Source organism: Stenella coeruleoalba (genome assembly GCF_951394435.1).
Source record: "Stenella coeruleoalba genome assembly, chromosome: 11".
Classification (NCBI taxonomy): domain Eukaryota; kingdom Metazoa; phylum Chordata; class Mammalia; order Artiodactyla; family Delphinidae; genus Stenella; species Stenella coeruleoalba.
The window spans coordinates 4796027-4811759 of NC_137157.1; the positions used below are offsets into that span (position 1 = coordinate 4796027).

A 15733-nucleotide genomic window follows, 5' to 3' on the forward strand; every position below is an offset into this window, starting at 1 on the left:
GAAGGAGCGCCAAAGACGGTCAGAAAACCTTCAGAAGCCAGGGGAGAGGCCTGGAACTGTCTCCCTGGGAGCCCTCGGAAGGAACCTGCCCTGTGCACACCTTGATCTCGGATTCCGGCCTCAGACTATGCGAGAGTACGTGTCTGTTGTTTAAGCCTCCCTGTGCGCGGTGCTTTGTTAAGACGGCCCCAGGAAACTTCCACAGGGGCCCCGTAGTAAGTGTTAATTTCTGCTCTGGACCAATCAGCCACACAGAGTTCCTCAAACTCACTTGAGCCAGGCTGCATCCAGGGTGGTTGGATCCCTCTACTGAGAGGCTGCGGGAGGGATTAAGTGAGCACCAGCAGGGGACAGATGCTCAAGGGAAGAACTTCCTTTCTGGAGATCATTTCCTTTTTTTTTTTTTTTTTTTTTTTTTTTGAAAAACAGCACTTTTAGGAAAAAATATATCTGTAAGTCTGCGTTCAGAGCAGAGGCCTTGAACACTGCAGGGCGAGTGGGTCCTGTCTGGTGCCTGGAGGAGGGGATGGGCAGCCCTCCCTCCAGTGCGTCAGCGAGGGTCCAAGGGGTGGGGACTGTGCTGTGCTGGACGTGTGTCCAGGGCATTCGTGGCACCCCAGGTCGTGTCCCCGTGACCGTGAGCAGGTCCTGGTAGCTCCTCTGTGCCTGCGTTTCCTCACTCGCTGGGGGGTGGCCATCACTCCTGCCCTCCCAGGCCTCTGCAGCTGCTGTGTTGGTGGCGTCAAGCAGACGCTCCGAGGGCCGGGGCGTGGAGTTGACAAGGGATATCGACGCGTTTCTGGCGAGCCGTCCATGTGCACAGCCCCCCGGGGGGGAATTCTGAGGCCCCAAACGTCCTGAGTTTCCTCCACCACCAAGTGTGATGCTTATTCGGCAGGAAATCCTGCCCTGAGCTGACAGGAGGCTCTTCACTGCTCTCATTGCACTTCTGGTGAGTAGAAGTGCATCTGGCTGTGGAAACACCGAGGTTTGATTATTGAGGAATGAGGTGACCCGCTGGAGAGGTCAGGAATGTTTGGTACATGCTTCAGGTGACTATTAAAATCTGAGAAATTTTGGTCAGTGTGTATCAGAATGTACCTGGCCCCGTGCTGGGTGCTTGCTAGCCCTCGCGCCGTCTTCTAATGAGGAGACGCAGGAGCGAGGGTCCCACAAGCCGCCCAAGAGGCCAGAGAGCCGCGGGGCAGTGGGACCTGGGGTAGAGCCTGTGCCTGCTCTTTGGAACTAAACTGTGTGTGGGATTCCTGGGGCCACTGTAACAAGGTACCACCGACTAGGGAGGGGGCGCTTAAAACCACAGAAATGTTTTTGTTCACGGTCTGGAGGCCAGAAGTCCTAGATCAAGGCGTCAGCAGGGCTGGTTCCTTTTGGAGGAGAATCCTCCCCAAGTCTCCTCCAGCTTCCTGTGGTTCCGACAGTCCTTGGCGTTCCTCGGCTTACAGACGCCACCCTCTGTCTCCGTCGTCACAGGGTCTTCTCCCCGTGTGTCTCTCTCCGCTCCCCTACTTATAAGGACACCAGTCACATTGGATTTAGGGCCCACCCTGGTCCAGTGCAACTTCATCTTAACTAATGAGCAGAAGTGTGTGTGATATGGGGCTGGAGAGAGGAGAGGATGCCTCCAGGAACTGATGGGTGGGGCCGATGCCCTGTGGGGCTGCTGAGCTCACACTGGCATGTGTTGAGTGGAGTTGCCCAGCAACCTCCAAGGAGATGCACCGGGGCCGCTGGGGCACAGATCCGAGCCCGCCAGCATCCGGCAGGTGTCTCCCAGGTACGATATCGTGCAGCCTCTGAGCTGGTAGGCAAGTGACTGGACAGGGTCTGGCCACCCACTTTGCAGGAAGCAGAGTGACAGTCTGTCATGCTGCTGTTGGCTCTGTGGCTCGACGCGAGGGAGGCCTGAGTCTTCTGCACCAGCGTCCCAGGCTCTAGACAGCACCGTCCCTGACCTCTAGCCACTGCTCTGGACCAAGGGGAACTGTGCCAGGGTAAGATGAAGTGGAGCATTGGGAAGACAGCAGTCCCTGGAGTCACGAAAACTGGAGGGTGAATCCTGTCTCCATCCCTACAGCTGGCGGACCCTGTAATTCATCACCCAAGCAGGGACACATCTGAGAGTAGAAGGGGGCACTGTTAAATATTACCCAGAACAATAGGCATAAACGGGACAGTCCTAGGCACCTGACGTGTGTGGATACCCCATCTGCAGCTCAGGGAAGTTACTGAACCACTTTGAGCCTCAGTGTGCTTATCTGTAAAGTGGGCATAGCTGGACTCACCTTCATAGGATCCAATGAAATACAGGATGCCTTCTAGAGAGGGCAGAGGAAAGGCTCTCAATAAATGGTGCCTACAACAGTAGCACTGATGGAAGTCAAATCTGTACCCTCCCTGAGAACTCACTCCTATGCCTGTTCAGACACTCAAGCCCCCCCAGACCCTCACTTCCTCTGTGCCGAGTCTGTGGTAGCCCCAGGAATCTGCACCTGCCTCCCTGAGCTGCTTGTGAAGTCCTTTTTCAACATTCACCTTGGCCTTTTAGGAATCTTTCCCAGGGGGAAGAAACTGAAGACTCATTCTTTATTCTGAGAATATTCACGAAGATGTTCGGTTCTTTCTGGTGGACCAAGGGCTTTTGTAGACGGGCTCTCATTAACCCTCCCCAGAGCGCTGCGTTATGAGAGCTACAGCTATTCCCCTTCTGAGTCGGGTCCTTCCAAAGCAGAGGGCAAATCGCGCTTAAAGTCTGTTTCTGAGGTGCAATCCCAGGGCAGCAAGAGTAAGGGAAAGAGAAGGAGAGAAGAACCACGGGGACGGATTATTGGGCTGTCCGCCACTTCCCACGAATGACAGCTGTTTGCTGGGTTCTGTGGGACGTTTAACAGGCCTCCTGGTGGGCCCACTGGGCCCCAGAGCATTCTAACCAGCTAGGGACGGAGCGATGTTGATTTGCTGGCTCCTTCCTGAATCCTGTTTCTAGTTGGTCCAAGTTCATATGATGAAGTAACTCGCTCCCTGGACTTCTGAGTTGTGTTTTTCAGCCCGTTGGTCGGTCCACCCCAAGCTGTAGAGCTTCACTCAGAAGCCAGAACAGGCGGGAGCAGCAAGGCCCCAAGGGTCCACAGGGTTGGACACGGTGCTGGAGCCACTGCAGCTCCCCCTGTGGCAGGAGCGTGGCCGAGGCTGTGCTGCGGCCCTCACTTCGAGGCCAGTTAAGCTGGGGGTGGGCAGAGACTGTGATTGGGGCTCTCCACTGAGCAAGCAGCCAAGGTCTGGGGCCGGGAGGCACCGAGTGGGTCTGGGGGTAACTGTGGTTGGGTGGATAATTCCCATTTTACATCCGAAGAAATGGAGGCTAGGAGATGTTCAGTAACTTGTCAAGAGGTGGACCCAAGTCTCGAACCCAGATATCCAGGCTCCAGTCCAGGCCCCCGTCCACCTGACCACAATGCAAGTAAGAGAAATGTGGACGCTGGGATGAATTGCAGACACGGCTCATGTCTATGGCCATGATTAACAGCTCACCTTTCCAAAAATGGAACCTACCTTCCTTTCAGCCTTCATTCATTCATCCCCTCGCTCACTTATCCATCAGGTAAACACCTACTTGACTCCAGGGCCCTGTGCCTTCCGTCAACACCCGTATACTATGCTCTGCCCACAAGCCAGACCCAGAGTCGGCTCAGGCTCCAGCGGGGAAGCAGTTACCTTTACTCTGGGGCGGAATGTCCCCCTTGCTAAGTAAGCTCTTCACGGCGAGTCTTCAGAGGGAGGAGTGAAGAATTGATGTGTAGAAATTAGAAGAAGTTCCCAGCAAAGGTGGCATTTGAAGTGACTCTTGGGGGATGAAGAGGATTTTAAAAAGCGGGTTCTGAGAGAAAGGGCATTCCAGATGGACAGCATGGGCCAAGGGAGGGTGTCCCGGCGTGCAGGACGCTTTCAGGGAAAAGTGTGTCTGAAGCAGCAGCACAGGACTCCTTGTAGGTTTTGTTTTTGTTTTCTTTTTTCTCCACATAACCAGTTCCCTCACTGTCAGAGAGCACCCAGCCCTAGGCCTTTGTCACTTGCTCAGGAATTAGGTAACTGAAAACAACAGAGAAGAGGATCATTGACGGAAACTTGCCAACAGCACCATCCCCCCAGTCCGCGTCTGTCTGAGGCTGTGTAGGTCATGGACAGCTTGAATATCCTCTCTGTTGATTTAATTACATACATGGCCAATGAAATGATTATGAAATTTTACTAAAAAGCCAGTGACATTTACAGAGATTACAATAGGAACCCTCTCGCATGCACTCTCCCTCTGGCCCTGGGAACACTGGTCCCTGCGCAGTCCACTTTCCCTGGCTGGCGTCCAGGCCAGCTCAAGTGCTAAGTAGAGGGGACACCATCCAAGTTGGGCTGAACCTGGAGTGGAAGGAGCCAGAGTCAGACTTTTTGTTTTGCATTTGGTGAGCCCTGCTTCTCCCCAGCTGGCGCTAGACGAAACCGATGACAGCACTTAGCACACGCATTAGTTTTTTGAGTTTTTAACAAAGCTCACAAAGTAATCAGTGATTCCTCACTGAGTGTTTCCCAAAGGCTAGGTGCTGGGGGCGGGGAGAAGACCCTGGTGTTCGGGGGGGCCCAAGAAACACAGCAAGTCACTTGTGGCAAATGTCCTGAATAGGAGGTCAGAACAACACTGGGGTCCCGACCTGAAAAAAATTCCAACAACTTCTGCTGACAGTAGAAGCAAGGGGCGGCTCGTTGGCACATGCTGAAAGGGGCCATTTGTTAACTGCCTGTGCCTGGGTATTTTTTGTGCTGCAGAGGAATACGAAGCTATAATGATTTATCGGTGTAAACGTTTAACGTTTACTTTGAGTAATACGGTTGCACCATTTCTCCCCAGCATCTCTCAAACATACCAGGATGCTACCGATACGGCACAAAGCTTTCCGACGTTAATTGGTAAAGATGGTAACTCCACGATGCTTATCGACTCGGAGACATTAACCTCCTGGCTGCGGGACTGGGAGTTTTGAAATGCGATCTCGGCAGCTGTAGTTATAATTGTTTAATGTCACATTGACCGGGCACGTTTACGATTTTTAACAAGTCTTAAAAAGTTCAATGACATCTGTTGAGAGTTTAATTGTGAGTGTAAAAAAAAATCATTAAAGGAACAGTCAAGAGATCAATTTTCATACTGTTTAAATAACACGGTGGCCATCAGGCGGTGGCGGAATCTGGCGACATGAGTAATTTAATCTCCCAAGTCGCAGCGCCAGTGCACTGGAGGCAGTAGGGGAGGGAGGCGGACGGAGACAGAGAAAGAGGGAGCAGCAGGAAAGAGGGATCGGCGAGAGCCAGAGGAGAACAGAAATGGAAAAGTGGACATTTCCCCTCCCACCGGAAAGTATCTCCAACCCCGGCCTCAAGCTGGGCGTCCAAGGTTTTCCTCGGGTTTGGCTGGGGGCGGGGGCAGAAAAGAGGAGGAGCGGCCGGCGCGAGCGGTCCGGGGGCTGGCGCCCCAAGCCGCGGGCTCGGGAGTTTGCGCCCCTCCGCGCCGCCACTTTTGTTCTGCGCTCCAGGCGCCGGGCCGCGGCGGGGCGGCAGTGCGCACGCGCGGGCGGGGCGGGGGCGGGGCGGGCGGCGGGCTCCGGCACCGCCCCCCGCCGCCCCGGCCCGCTCCATCCGGGCACTGCCGAATTAGCATCGTGCCGAGGCACAACTTTGCCGAGGCCCAGCGAGATCCAGGCGCGCGCTCCGCAGGAAATATAGTCCCTGCTGGCTGGCGGCTCTCGCGGGCGGCGGCGGCGGCGGCGGCGGCGGCGGCGGGGCGGGCGCGCGCGAGGCTGCGCGGGGCTCCCGGCGCCGGGGGGCCATGCGCCGGGCCGCGCCGGCAGCCTGGGGACCCGGCGCAACTTGCCGGGCAGCCTGAGGAGTTGGGGCGGCCGCGGGCTCGGCGCCGCGGCGCCCGGCCGCCTTTCTTCCCCCTCGCCAGAACCCGCCTCCCTTTTGGCCGTTGGGGAGGGGGCTCGTGTCCCCCCCTCCTCGGAGACCCGGTCGGCCCCCGTCCGCTCCAGCCCCCGCGGAGCCGCGCAACTTCCCCGGAGCTGGGGCCAAAGTGAGCGCAAAGTGCTGCCCAAGTTGCCGGGATGGAGCTGCAGAGCCGGCCCGAGGCGCTCGCCGTGGAACTCGCGCGCCACCAGGTAGGCGGTCGGGGGCTGCGGGCCTGGGGTCGGGGCTCCAGGCGCCGGAGACCCGCGTCCTCTTCCCCGTCGCAGGGTCTTCAGGGCTGGAGGGGCTCGGAGGGGCCCCTCCTTGAGCCTGCCCCAGGGGCGGGGGGAGTATGTACATGAACGGACCCCCCTTTGGGCTTCCCCTCTGCCCCCTCCTTTCGTACAATCCTGCACAGTTTGGGGGTCGAGGGCCCTTGGGACCCGAGCCTGGAGTCTTCTCTTTCTCGAGCAGGGTCTGCAGGACAGGGGTCCCGGGAGGGGACCCCTTGGTGCGCCTGCCCGGGGTGCGTGTGAGAGTGTGTGCGCCGACCCCCTCCGGCCCCTATCCCCCGGTGCAATCCTGCACAGTTTGCAAAAGTAGTTTTGGCGATTGTTGCTCGGGCGAGCAGCGGCGTGGCGGCCGGAGCCCGAGCGGTATTGCGGCGTGCGCGTGTGTGTGTTGGGGAGATTAGGACGCGACTTGAATATTTATGAGCTTTGCTCGACACGGACTCGCCGTGTTTACTTGGCTCTTTGTTCCTCCCCCCTCCCCCGGCACACACTCACACTCACTCGCACACGTACCCCGGCCTGCAAACTTGCACGGCTCGGGCCGCGCCGCCGGGTGGCCACGGCCCCCGCCCCGCCCCGCGAGCTGCCCAGATGCGGCGGCAGCCACAGGTAAGCGGCCCCGTGCGGCACTGCCCGGCCGCCGCGCGTGCGGGACGCGGCCGGGGGAACTTGGGGCGCGCGGCTGGCGGCCCGGGCCGGGGGCTGCGGCCCGCGGGGCTCCGGGCGCACTTGACGCCCGGGGCGGCCGGCCTGAGCCCGCTCCTCCGTGTTTCCGCAGAACGGCGACCTCAAGAAACAGCTCCACGAGAGGCAGCCGCGGATCGCCGCGCTCAGCGACAAACAAGTAAGCGAGCTGGAGCCTGCCCCCCGCCTCCCGCCCGGGGTGGGGAGGAGGGGTCGCCGGGCACTTTGGCAGCACCCTGAAAAGTGCCGGCCTCGGCGCCGCGCGCTCAGACTCCCAAAGGAGTCTCTCCAGCCCTCAAAGTTACCCGCACCCCCTTTTCTGGAAAGAAAGAGCCGGATTCTTGGAGGCCGAGGGGGGAGAGCGCGGCTCCCGCGGTGGCCGAAAGAGAGAAGCTGCACTTAAAAGGCGGCGAGCAGCCCGGCGTCCATTTTGAGTTGGTGGACATGTTTTTGGAATGTGGAAATTCTCCCGGCTCAGTGTCCCCCGCCTCACGCTGTTGTGAGGGTGGGGGGAGAGGGGGCGGTAATTCGGGCCTGGACACCAAACTACTTGGAAGCGATTTCTGGGTTCCGTTGCAAATCTTATTTAAAGAATCGTTCCTCCGGGCCCCCCTCCCCTCCACTTCTCCAGCATCACTTTTATTCTTGGAACCTGACGCCAGCTCCCGGGGAACAAAAGAAAGGCGCCCCCAGGACCCCCCCAGTTCTGCCCCAACTTTGGTCTCCGGGCATCAGGTGTAGACTGGGACACGCAAGAAGCTCATTGCGATGGGGGGCGCGGCCGCCGACCCCTCCCGGCCCCTCGGCGAGGAAAAGTTGTCCATTGTGACTTAGTTGCGCTGAGCTCAGCGGTAGGGGTTTCAGCACCACGAACAGATGCCGCCGCCGGAGCGCGGCCGGCCGCGCGCCCCCGCCCCCTCCCTCCCCGCCGCTCGCTCCCCTCCCCCTCCGCCCCTCCCCCTGCGCTCCCTGCCGGCACACGCACTCCCGCCCCTTCCCCGAGCCGCCCCGAGCCGAGAACTTTGAGCGGCACAGCCAATGGCGCTCTCGGGGCTCCGAGGCTGGCGGGGGCGGGGGCGCCGGCGCCCTCCCCGCTGCCCCCTCCCCTTCCTCCGCCCGCCCCGCGGGCCCGCCCCCGCCCCGCCGCGCCCCCGGGCCATCGATCGCGCTTCCTTCGGAATGCCGGCCGCCGCCGTCAGCATCAAACTTGGCCCGCGCTGGCCCCCGCCCCCCCACCGGCCGCTGAGCTGGCCCCCTTCTTCCTCCCTCAACTCCCGGCGGGGGCGGCCCGTGCAGAAGCCCCCTCCCCGGAGGGATTGGCGGTGCGGGGAGAGACGTGGACGAGACTGGCGGGGGAGAACTCGGAGGCCGAGTGTTCATTTCGAGTCTTTAAAGTTGAAAAGTGGTGGGAGGGGGCGTGCGGGAGAGGAGGGGGCCGGGGGTTGCGGAAAGAAAGATGGCTGTTCCCGCGGGTCCGCGCCTGGTCGGGGGCGCCCGGCTGGACGGGAGGGTTGGGACGAATGCATTAACCCCTTTCTGGCGGTGCCGCGGCCCCCCTCCCCGGCCGCGCGCGCCCGCCCGCCCGGCCCGCGCCCCCGCTCAGGAGTGGAAGCTTCCATTCCCGCCGGAGGGTGGGGGGGCGGCGCGCGGCCCCGGCGAAGTCGGGGAGTTCGCGGGGGGAGGGGACCCAGGCCCGGCATTACCATTTTGATTGCTTTGATGCCATTTTTGGAGGGGGAGGGGTTGGAAGACCCTTCTCCGCTGAGCACAAAGATGTTTAATCACGGTATGGAATCAAATCAAATACTTTCTTTAAAAAAAAAAATCCACCACCAAATCTGGTACAGTGTGATAGCCGAGGGTTACTAAGCCTTTTTTCCACTGGGTAAAACGGCAAGTTGTTGACTCTTATGCTCGGAGTAGAAGATTTAAAAGAGAGAGAGAGAAAATCCAATAATCCGGCAGCTTTTATCGCAACAATGTCTCTTTATGTGCGCTTCTGCATGGCAGCAGTTTTACTGTTTGGAGTGGCTTTTCGGAGCTTAGGTTTGATCATTTCTGTATTGTAGCCAACTATTTCAAGGCTGTTTAAATTTTTATGATGATAGTAAATGAGTGGCGATTTATTATCTGTCATGCTTGAATTTAGACGAGGCAGAGAGAAACATTTGAAAATCATGTTTGAAGGTTGCGGTGCCGCCCGGCGAAGGAACTGTCCTACTCCAGGCTGCCTTTCCCTTTAAAATTGAACTCGGAGAAGGATGCTTGTGAACGGCATGTACCTCCATCTTTTTGTGTGTGTGTGAGTGTTTAAAAAGAAAGAAAGAAAAAAAACAGAAACTTTTGTTTTCTGGCCTTTTAAAAATATTTCTCTTTTAAATGACTAAAAATAACATCCGGTAAGTATCCGGCGTTTGTCCTGGCCATTGGGACTTGTGTTTGTAACTGTAAGTGTGTTGTTTTTCCTTTTTCCTTTGTGGCATTTTATATAGCAAGGGCTCATAAAAGAGGGAGGGAGGGCCTGGGGCTGTGGTGTAGCATGTTAATAAAGCTGCCTTGTCTCTCCCACGCTCCGCGGTGAAATCCTTCAGAGGTCACCTACGAAATGAGTTGGGCAGACTTAACATTTACTGTCTTTCTCTCCTTGGGAGAGTTTGGTGGAGATTGGCAGCTTGGCTGGGGAAAGGTCGATGCATGAGCCCTTGGCGGTGATTGGGGCTGTACCCAGGGCTTCGAAGAGGAGAAGCAGGCTCTGCTTAGTCACCCCAGCGCCTGCCCAGGAGGAGCGGAAATGCCGGATCAGGGATTAAAAAGCCGGTGTTTCAGAGTTTGCTTTTAACGCAACAGAAGAGTAAAGGTAGTGTCCCTTTAGTGATGTGCTTGGGGAAGAGCTCACACCATCTTCCTCTCGGGAGATGTGGTTTTTTTGTCCTGCTCCCGCTTGGAATATGGGGTAGAAAGGTTACGTTTCAATTAAAGGTGTACACGAGGAGGATGAGCTTGATAGTAAAACGGACAGATGACCCCATTATCCACATTTGTGAGAGGTACAGTAGCGGCGAGTGATACCTTTTGGTGCCTAGCCACCAATTTCCCATTCATGCCCTTGGCACTGGACTTTACTTAGTTACTTCTAGAAACATGGACAGGTGCTTAAAGATGTTTATCAAGGACTCCTAGAAGAAGATGGGTTGTTTGTTGGTCAGAAGTAGAGAGATACAAAGTCTGTGTAAGTGTCCAGCGTTTCTCCCACCATTGGTGGACTAGGGGATAAACAAGAAACCAGCTTCCATAGGACCGTGCTACTTGAAAACAGAGTTCATATTTTTTCCTTAAAGAAAAAATAATGAAGAGAGCTGTGGGGCAGGTGGTCGGATCTGAGTTGTGGGCCAGCCCACTTTGGCCAGGCTGCATTCCCAGGTGTGGCGGCCCCTCACCACTGGGTTGTGATTCCGGTGGAAGATGGACCCCGTCCGTGTCTTTAACAAGATATGATGTGTGAAGACTTCATTAGTTGCTCCAGTGGTTTTATGCCGTGAATTTGCAGCACATGCAGAGAGGCAGTACATTTTCATCTAAATTGTCAAGCAACAAGCACATCCGTGTAAATAACAGACCCGTCATAAATCCTGGAGGGTTTGTGTTTTTTTCCTCCCTCTTTGGAGTTCTCGGCACAACATGTAGATGCCACGGGAAGCAGGCATCTTCAGACCTGAACTTCACGCAAGTCCAGCTTCCCCACAGAGCGTGAGAGGAGCCTCCTGTCTCAACTGCAGTCCGAGCTGGTGAACTTGGGGCCTTGTGTGCCACTCCATCCGTCGACTTGATGGACTCCGGATTCCGAGGGGATGTCCTCAAGTGCAGCAATAAAAATGTCTTCTTGAAAGGTATCACGTATGTGGCATTCGCCCAGGCGCTGAATCACATCTTCACAGTGATTCACTAGCTGTTGTACCTTGGACACCAGAGGGGTTCTACAGTGGAAGCGTCCACCAAACAAAATTGCAGGGTGGGTTTATTGTGAAAGCTCCCCAGTTGTTTTCAGTCCTTCAGTAAAAGGATGCGCCATTGTCCAAGCTCTGCCCCCCGAGTCTGCTCTCATCCAGGAGGCCAAATTTTAATCTTCCTGACCTAGAGTTCAAGATCGCATTCTTAAACTAGCACCATTACATGTGAAAGAGAAAACGAACGCTGTCTCTCCAAGCTCCGCCTTTCATATTCTGGAAAAGAGCATGGGGTTGAGACAGCAGGGGCCTAGTCCTGGCTTTGCCTGCTGCCACCTGCTTGGCCTTGACCCCTGACTCCCCCTCCCACAGCCAGAGTCTCCCAGACCCACACTTTGATCTGAGCCCTATTCCTGGGGCCCCTCTTCCCCTCCATCTGTCCACCCCTCTGGTCCCTCCCGCATCATCTCTTAGCTGGAAGATTACAGTAGCCTCCACACTGCATCCACTTAAAAAAAAAAAGCTTTATTGAAATATAATTCACATATCACATAATTCAGCCATTTAAAGTTTACAGTTAAGTATTGTTTTGTACGTTCCCAGATACTTGCAGCCGATCACCACCATCGATTTTAGAACATTTTCATCGTCTCAGAAAGAAACCCTTTGGGTGTCATCCCCGCTGCACACCCCACCCCCAGGCCCTAAGCAACCGCTAAGCTACTCTCTGTCTTTATAAATCTGTTTTTTATCGCTATAGAGTTACTCATTCTGGACTTTTATGTGAATGGAGTTATATAACGTGTGGTCTTATATGACGCGCTTCTTTCACTGAGCGTAATGTTTCAGGGTTCTTCCAAGTTGTAGCGCGTGTCAGTACTCGATTCTTTCTTATGTCTGAGTAATAGTCCATTGTATGGGAGACGGCGTTTTGCATCCGTTCACCAGCTGGTGGGCACTGGGCTGGTTTCCACCTTCAGGCTCCTGTGAACAGTGTACTGCGTTTCCTCATGCCCCCTCTGGTTCATCCTCCACCAGAGTAAGTGTCTTAAAGCTTGAACAGGATCACGGCGCTCCCTTGCTTGAGACCTTCCAGTGGTTTCCCCGCTGCTCTCTGCGGGGGCTGACCCTTCCCCCCCTGCTCGGCCCCCAGCAGTGCGGCTCCTTGGCTGTTACCCAGCAGGGCCTCGGGTACCGCAAGCATCTTCCTGTCCTGGAGGCAGCTGACCGTCATCCGTCCTCATCTTTTCCTGAACGTCCGACGTCTCTGCTGGACCGTAAGCTCCCTGAGGAGCAGGGGCCGCGCTGCTCCGCCCCTCCCCCTGGGATCCGAGAGCGGTGCCCTGTCGGGCTGGATGCTTATGGGGTGAACGAGCAGGTGACCGTGAGAAGATAGGTGTGCGATCGGTGGTGGTGAGCAGCGGGGCCCAACTGGAGTCCCTGGGAGCCGTCCTTGTTAGGCCTGCAGTGAACAGTCTTAAAATCATATGTTTGGAACGAGCAGGCAGAGATGGATAAGACTGGAAGCTCCCTGGTCTCGGAAACCTCACAGGAGGGTGAGGTGTAGGTAACCACGTGTCAAGGAAATTCCAGAAAAGTTCTGCGAAAACCACGCCTTGTGGCCCTTGGGGATAGAAGACAGCTTCCTGGGGGAGGGGGGTCCCCAAGGGCACCTGGGGTCGTGGACAGGAGGAGCCGGTGGCCCAGCCGAGGGCTGATGGCCTGAGGAAACCTGCAGGTGCTGGCGAGTTTCTGGCAGTTGAACCATGGGAGAGAGACAGACAGACAGCAGAGAAGGCAGGCTGGGGCCGGAGCCAGGAAGGCGCCGAATGCCAGGTGAAGGGCCTGGGTTTTGTGCCAGGGCTGGGAAATGGCCGGGGGCTTTCAGGGCTCTGGTGGTGAGGGGAGATTAGAAGGGGGAAGCGTGAAGGAGGCCTGAACCCACTCCCAGCTTGGCCCGGCCATGTGAGCTCCCTGATGCCTGTCACCTGAGTAGGAGGCTCTTGCAGGGGTGGTGACACCCACGTGTGACGTGGGAGAGGAGAGGAGGCTGCTGGACCCTGGGTGACCGGCACATAACAGGCCGTGAGGGCAGGGACTTGTGCGGACCCTCCCCCTCCTGCCTTCACCAGAGCTTCTTAAGGCTGAAAAGTTAGTGGGGGGACACTTCTGGAACCCTCTAGAAGATGACTCGGTGGGCATCTCTGCGCGGTTGGTTTAAGGGGAAAAAATGTGTGTGTGTATATAACATATTTATATGTATAGGTTATATTTTTATTGTTGACTTTGGTTTTTTTTTTTTTACTGTTTATAGAGTGTATGATAACAAATAGTAATTACAGTTGACCCTTGAGCAACGCGGGGGTCAGAGGTGGCGACCTTCTGCACAGACGCTGTGTATATAGTTGGTCCTACATATAAGGCAGGGCCTCCGTATCCGTGGATTCAACCACCCGTGGATCACATAGGACTGCAGTACGCACTGCTGAAAAAATCTGTAAGTGGACCCGCATAGAAGTGGACCCGCGCAGTTGAAACCCACGTTGTTCAGGGGTCAACTGTGTATTGATTTGTGCCGGTAAATACGCGTGAAGTCTATGCAGTGCATATGACGTCAGTTGACAGTTTGTCCAGGATTATATTACTAAAATGAGAGGAAGGATTTGTTGAAATAAGACAAATAATTACCACGCCCCTGCTAAAGTAAAACCTTGCTGAGGAAGGCGGTGATTCTTGCTATTATTTCTGTAACATTAGGAGCTGAGGAAGAATTCGACTTTTAACAAAGTTTTTATTGTGAAAGCAACACCTGCTCTTTGGGGGAAAATTCGCAGCGCAGATGCGAGAGTCATAAAGCGTGACCCCTCTTCTGCCCCGTCCTACGCGTGGACGAGAGCAGCGCTGGCTCTGAGGTGTGATCGTAGGATGTGCTCTGTGCGCACGCGGCGTCTGTAACATGGATAAACGTGCTTAGTGGATACGCTACTAAGCACGCTATGCCTAAACTTGCTTTTGACCCTCGACATTGTGTTCCGGACATCTCTTGGGACCAACGCAGTTTAATTCCACAAACGTTTAATGATGGGCTCCTGCCTGGCGGAGGATGCGGGGGTGACGGTGGGTGATGTGCTGTTGTTAGTAATCGCGGCATCGCATGTTATAAGGCTTTACCCTTGCAAGGTGGTTTCGCTTGGTCTCTGCTTGCAGAAAGTTTCACATGTAGTTGGGGAGGCTGGCGTATCCACCGTTACCCCTCCCGTGAGCTCTCTGCAGGAGAGGTTTAGCTCGGGGGCTCAGCCCGCAGCAGACGGGGTTATGTGCTCTGATGAGGTGCATGGGATTGCTCTCAGGAGGTGACATTTGCACCTGTGGGGAAGCAGAGACATTGCACACCCAGTGCCCTGCTCTCTGCAGCACTGGTATTCTTCGGTGGGTCTGTTCCATCGCGTCTTTTTATTTGATTGTCGTGATCATCTCACGGCTTGGGTCAGGCGGGGCAGGTGAGAGAAGAGCAGCTTCCCAAGGTCAGACGGCTTGGGACCCCGGAGAGGGTGCCCTCTGTTTCAGTCCCTGCCTGGCCTCTAGCTGGCCCCCTGCCTCTAGGGTCTGACAAAGCGTAGCTGGAAGAGCAGAGGCCTGACAGTCAGGACACCAGGGTTCCTATCCCAGCTCTTTGCCTCCGGCTGTGTGGCCTCGAGCGAGTCATTCTGCTTCCTTGAGCTCTGTTTCCTCTCTGTAAAGTGGGTGTAGTAGGTGTAAAAACTACCCCACCGGGTTATTGTGATGAAATCAGATCAAAGATGAGAAAGTGCATCTAAACTCCCGAGCAGAGCAAAGGGGTTGATTTGAAGAGAACTGTGTTGGCTGCATCAGTGACCCCAGGACACTCTTGCCACGCCCTGCCCTGCACCTGGGGGGCTGGAGCCTTTGCACTGTTGCTGGTCCCTCTTCGGGGCGTATGGTGTTCGTCCCTCCTGGTAGAGGTTGACGGTGACTGCGCCGCCTTCTCTGCCAGTCCAAGGAGTTGGCTCTGATACGTTAGCCTCTTAAAACACCTGCTGTCGGAACTGTACAATTGATTTCAATCAACTTTGAATTTTTTCAAGGCGATGACTCTGATAATAACTTTGGAAATCCCATGATGCCTCATTAGAGCTGCTGGCTGTGATGATTAGCCCTGTGATTTAGCAAGTTTTTCCTCCAACGCCTTTGTCTTTTCAGGACCGAATCGCGGGCTTGCCGCCGTTTCTGCTCCACTTGCGCGAGCTGATGCCTGAACGTGGCTGCTGTCCGGTCCGCCAGAGAGCCCGGCTCGGGGCCTGAGCACGTGGGGGGCCCTGCCCGCGGGGCAGCGTCCCGGGCACACCCTGGTCACGCACGGAGGGCTTGAGGAGGCCCCTTTGCGGGGTGTGTGTTGGCTCGCCCTCCAAGGCCCTTGCCGCAGACACGGGAGGGCTTTGGGGGCAGAGGCGGTTTTCTGGAGGAGGGTGCAGCTGCTGTTCACCTTCTCCACACTGTTGGAATTTACAGCTTTTCAGGAAATAGGACTCTGGGTTTGACTTCACTTGCAGAAGAGTCCCGCTAAGAAGGCTTTTCACTTTTGTCTCCGAGAAGCACGTAAGAGAGAGGTTAAGCACCGGCTTTACAACTGGGTAGACTGGAGTTGTAAACCCCGCTCCGCGCTTCGAAGGCCGTAAAATGGGGCAACAGTGCAGCGCCCGTGAGACAGCCGAGTGCTGGCGTGTGGGGCGCTCGGGAGACGACACGCACGTGGCGCTGGCGGGATGAAATGAGGTGAGACGT

The 15733-nt window shown here is 56.1% G+C and overlaps 1 protein-coding gene across 3 annotated transcripts in view; it reads left to right on the plus strand.

The window, feature by feature from the left end:
- The first annotated feature begins 5851 nt into the window (after positions 1-5851).
- PHF21B (PHD finger protein 21B) overlaps positions 5852-15733 on the plus strand; it is a 94192-nt gene continuing 84310 nt past the window's right edge. For 2 of the 3 annotated variants that reach the window (XM_079935986.1, XM_079935987.1), the window contains exons 1-2: positions 5852-6221; positions 7081-7146. In XM_079935986.1, the coding sequence (XP_079792112.1) occupies positions 6168-6221; positions 7081-7146 (120 nt within the window). In that variant the 5' untranslated portion in view covers positions 5852-6167. Of the gene's footprint in view, positions 6222-6879; positions 6912-7080; positions 7147-15733 lie in introns of those variants that run through there. The other variant, XM_079935988.1, reaches the window with a different exon arrangement.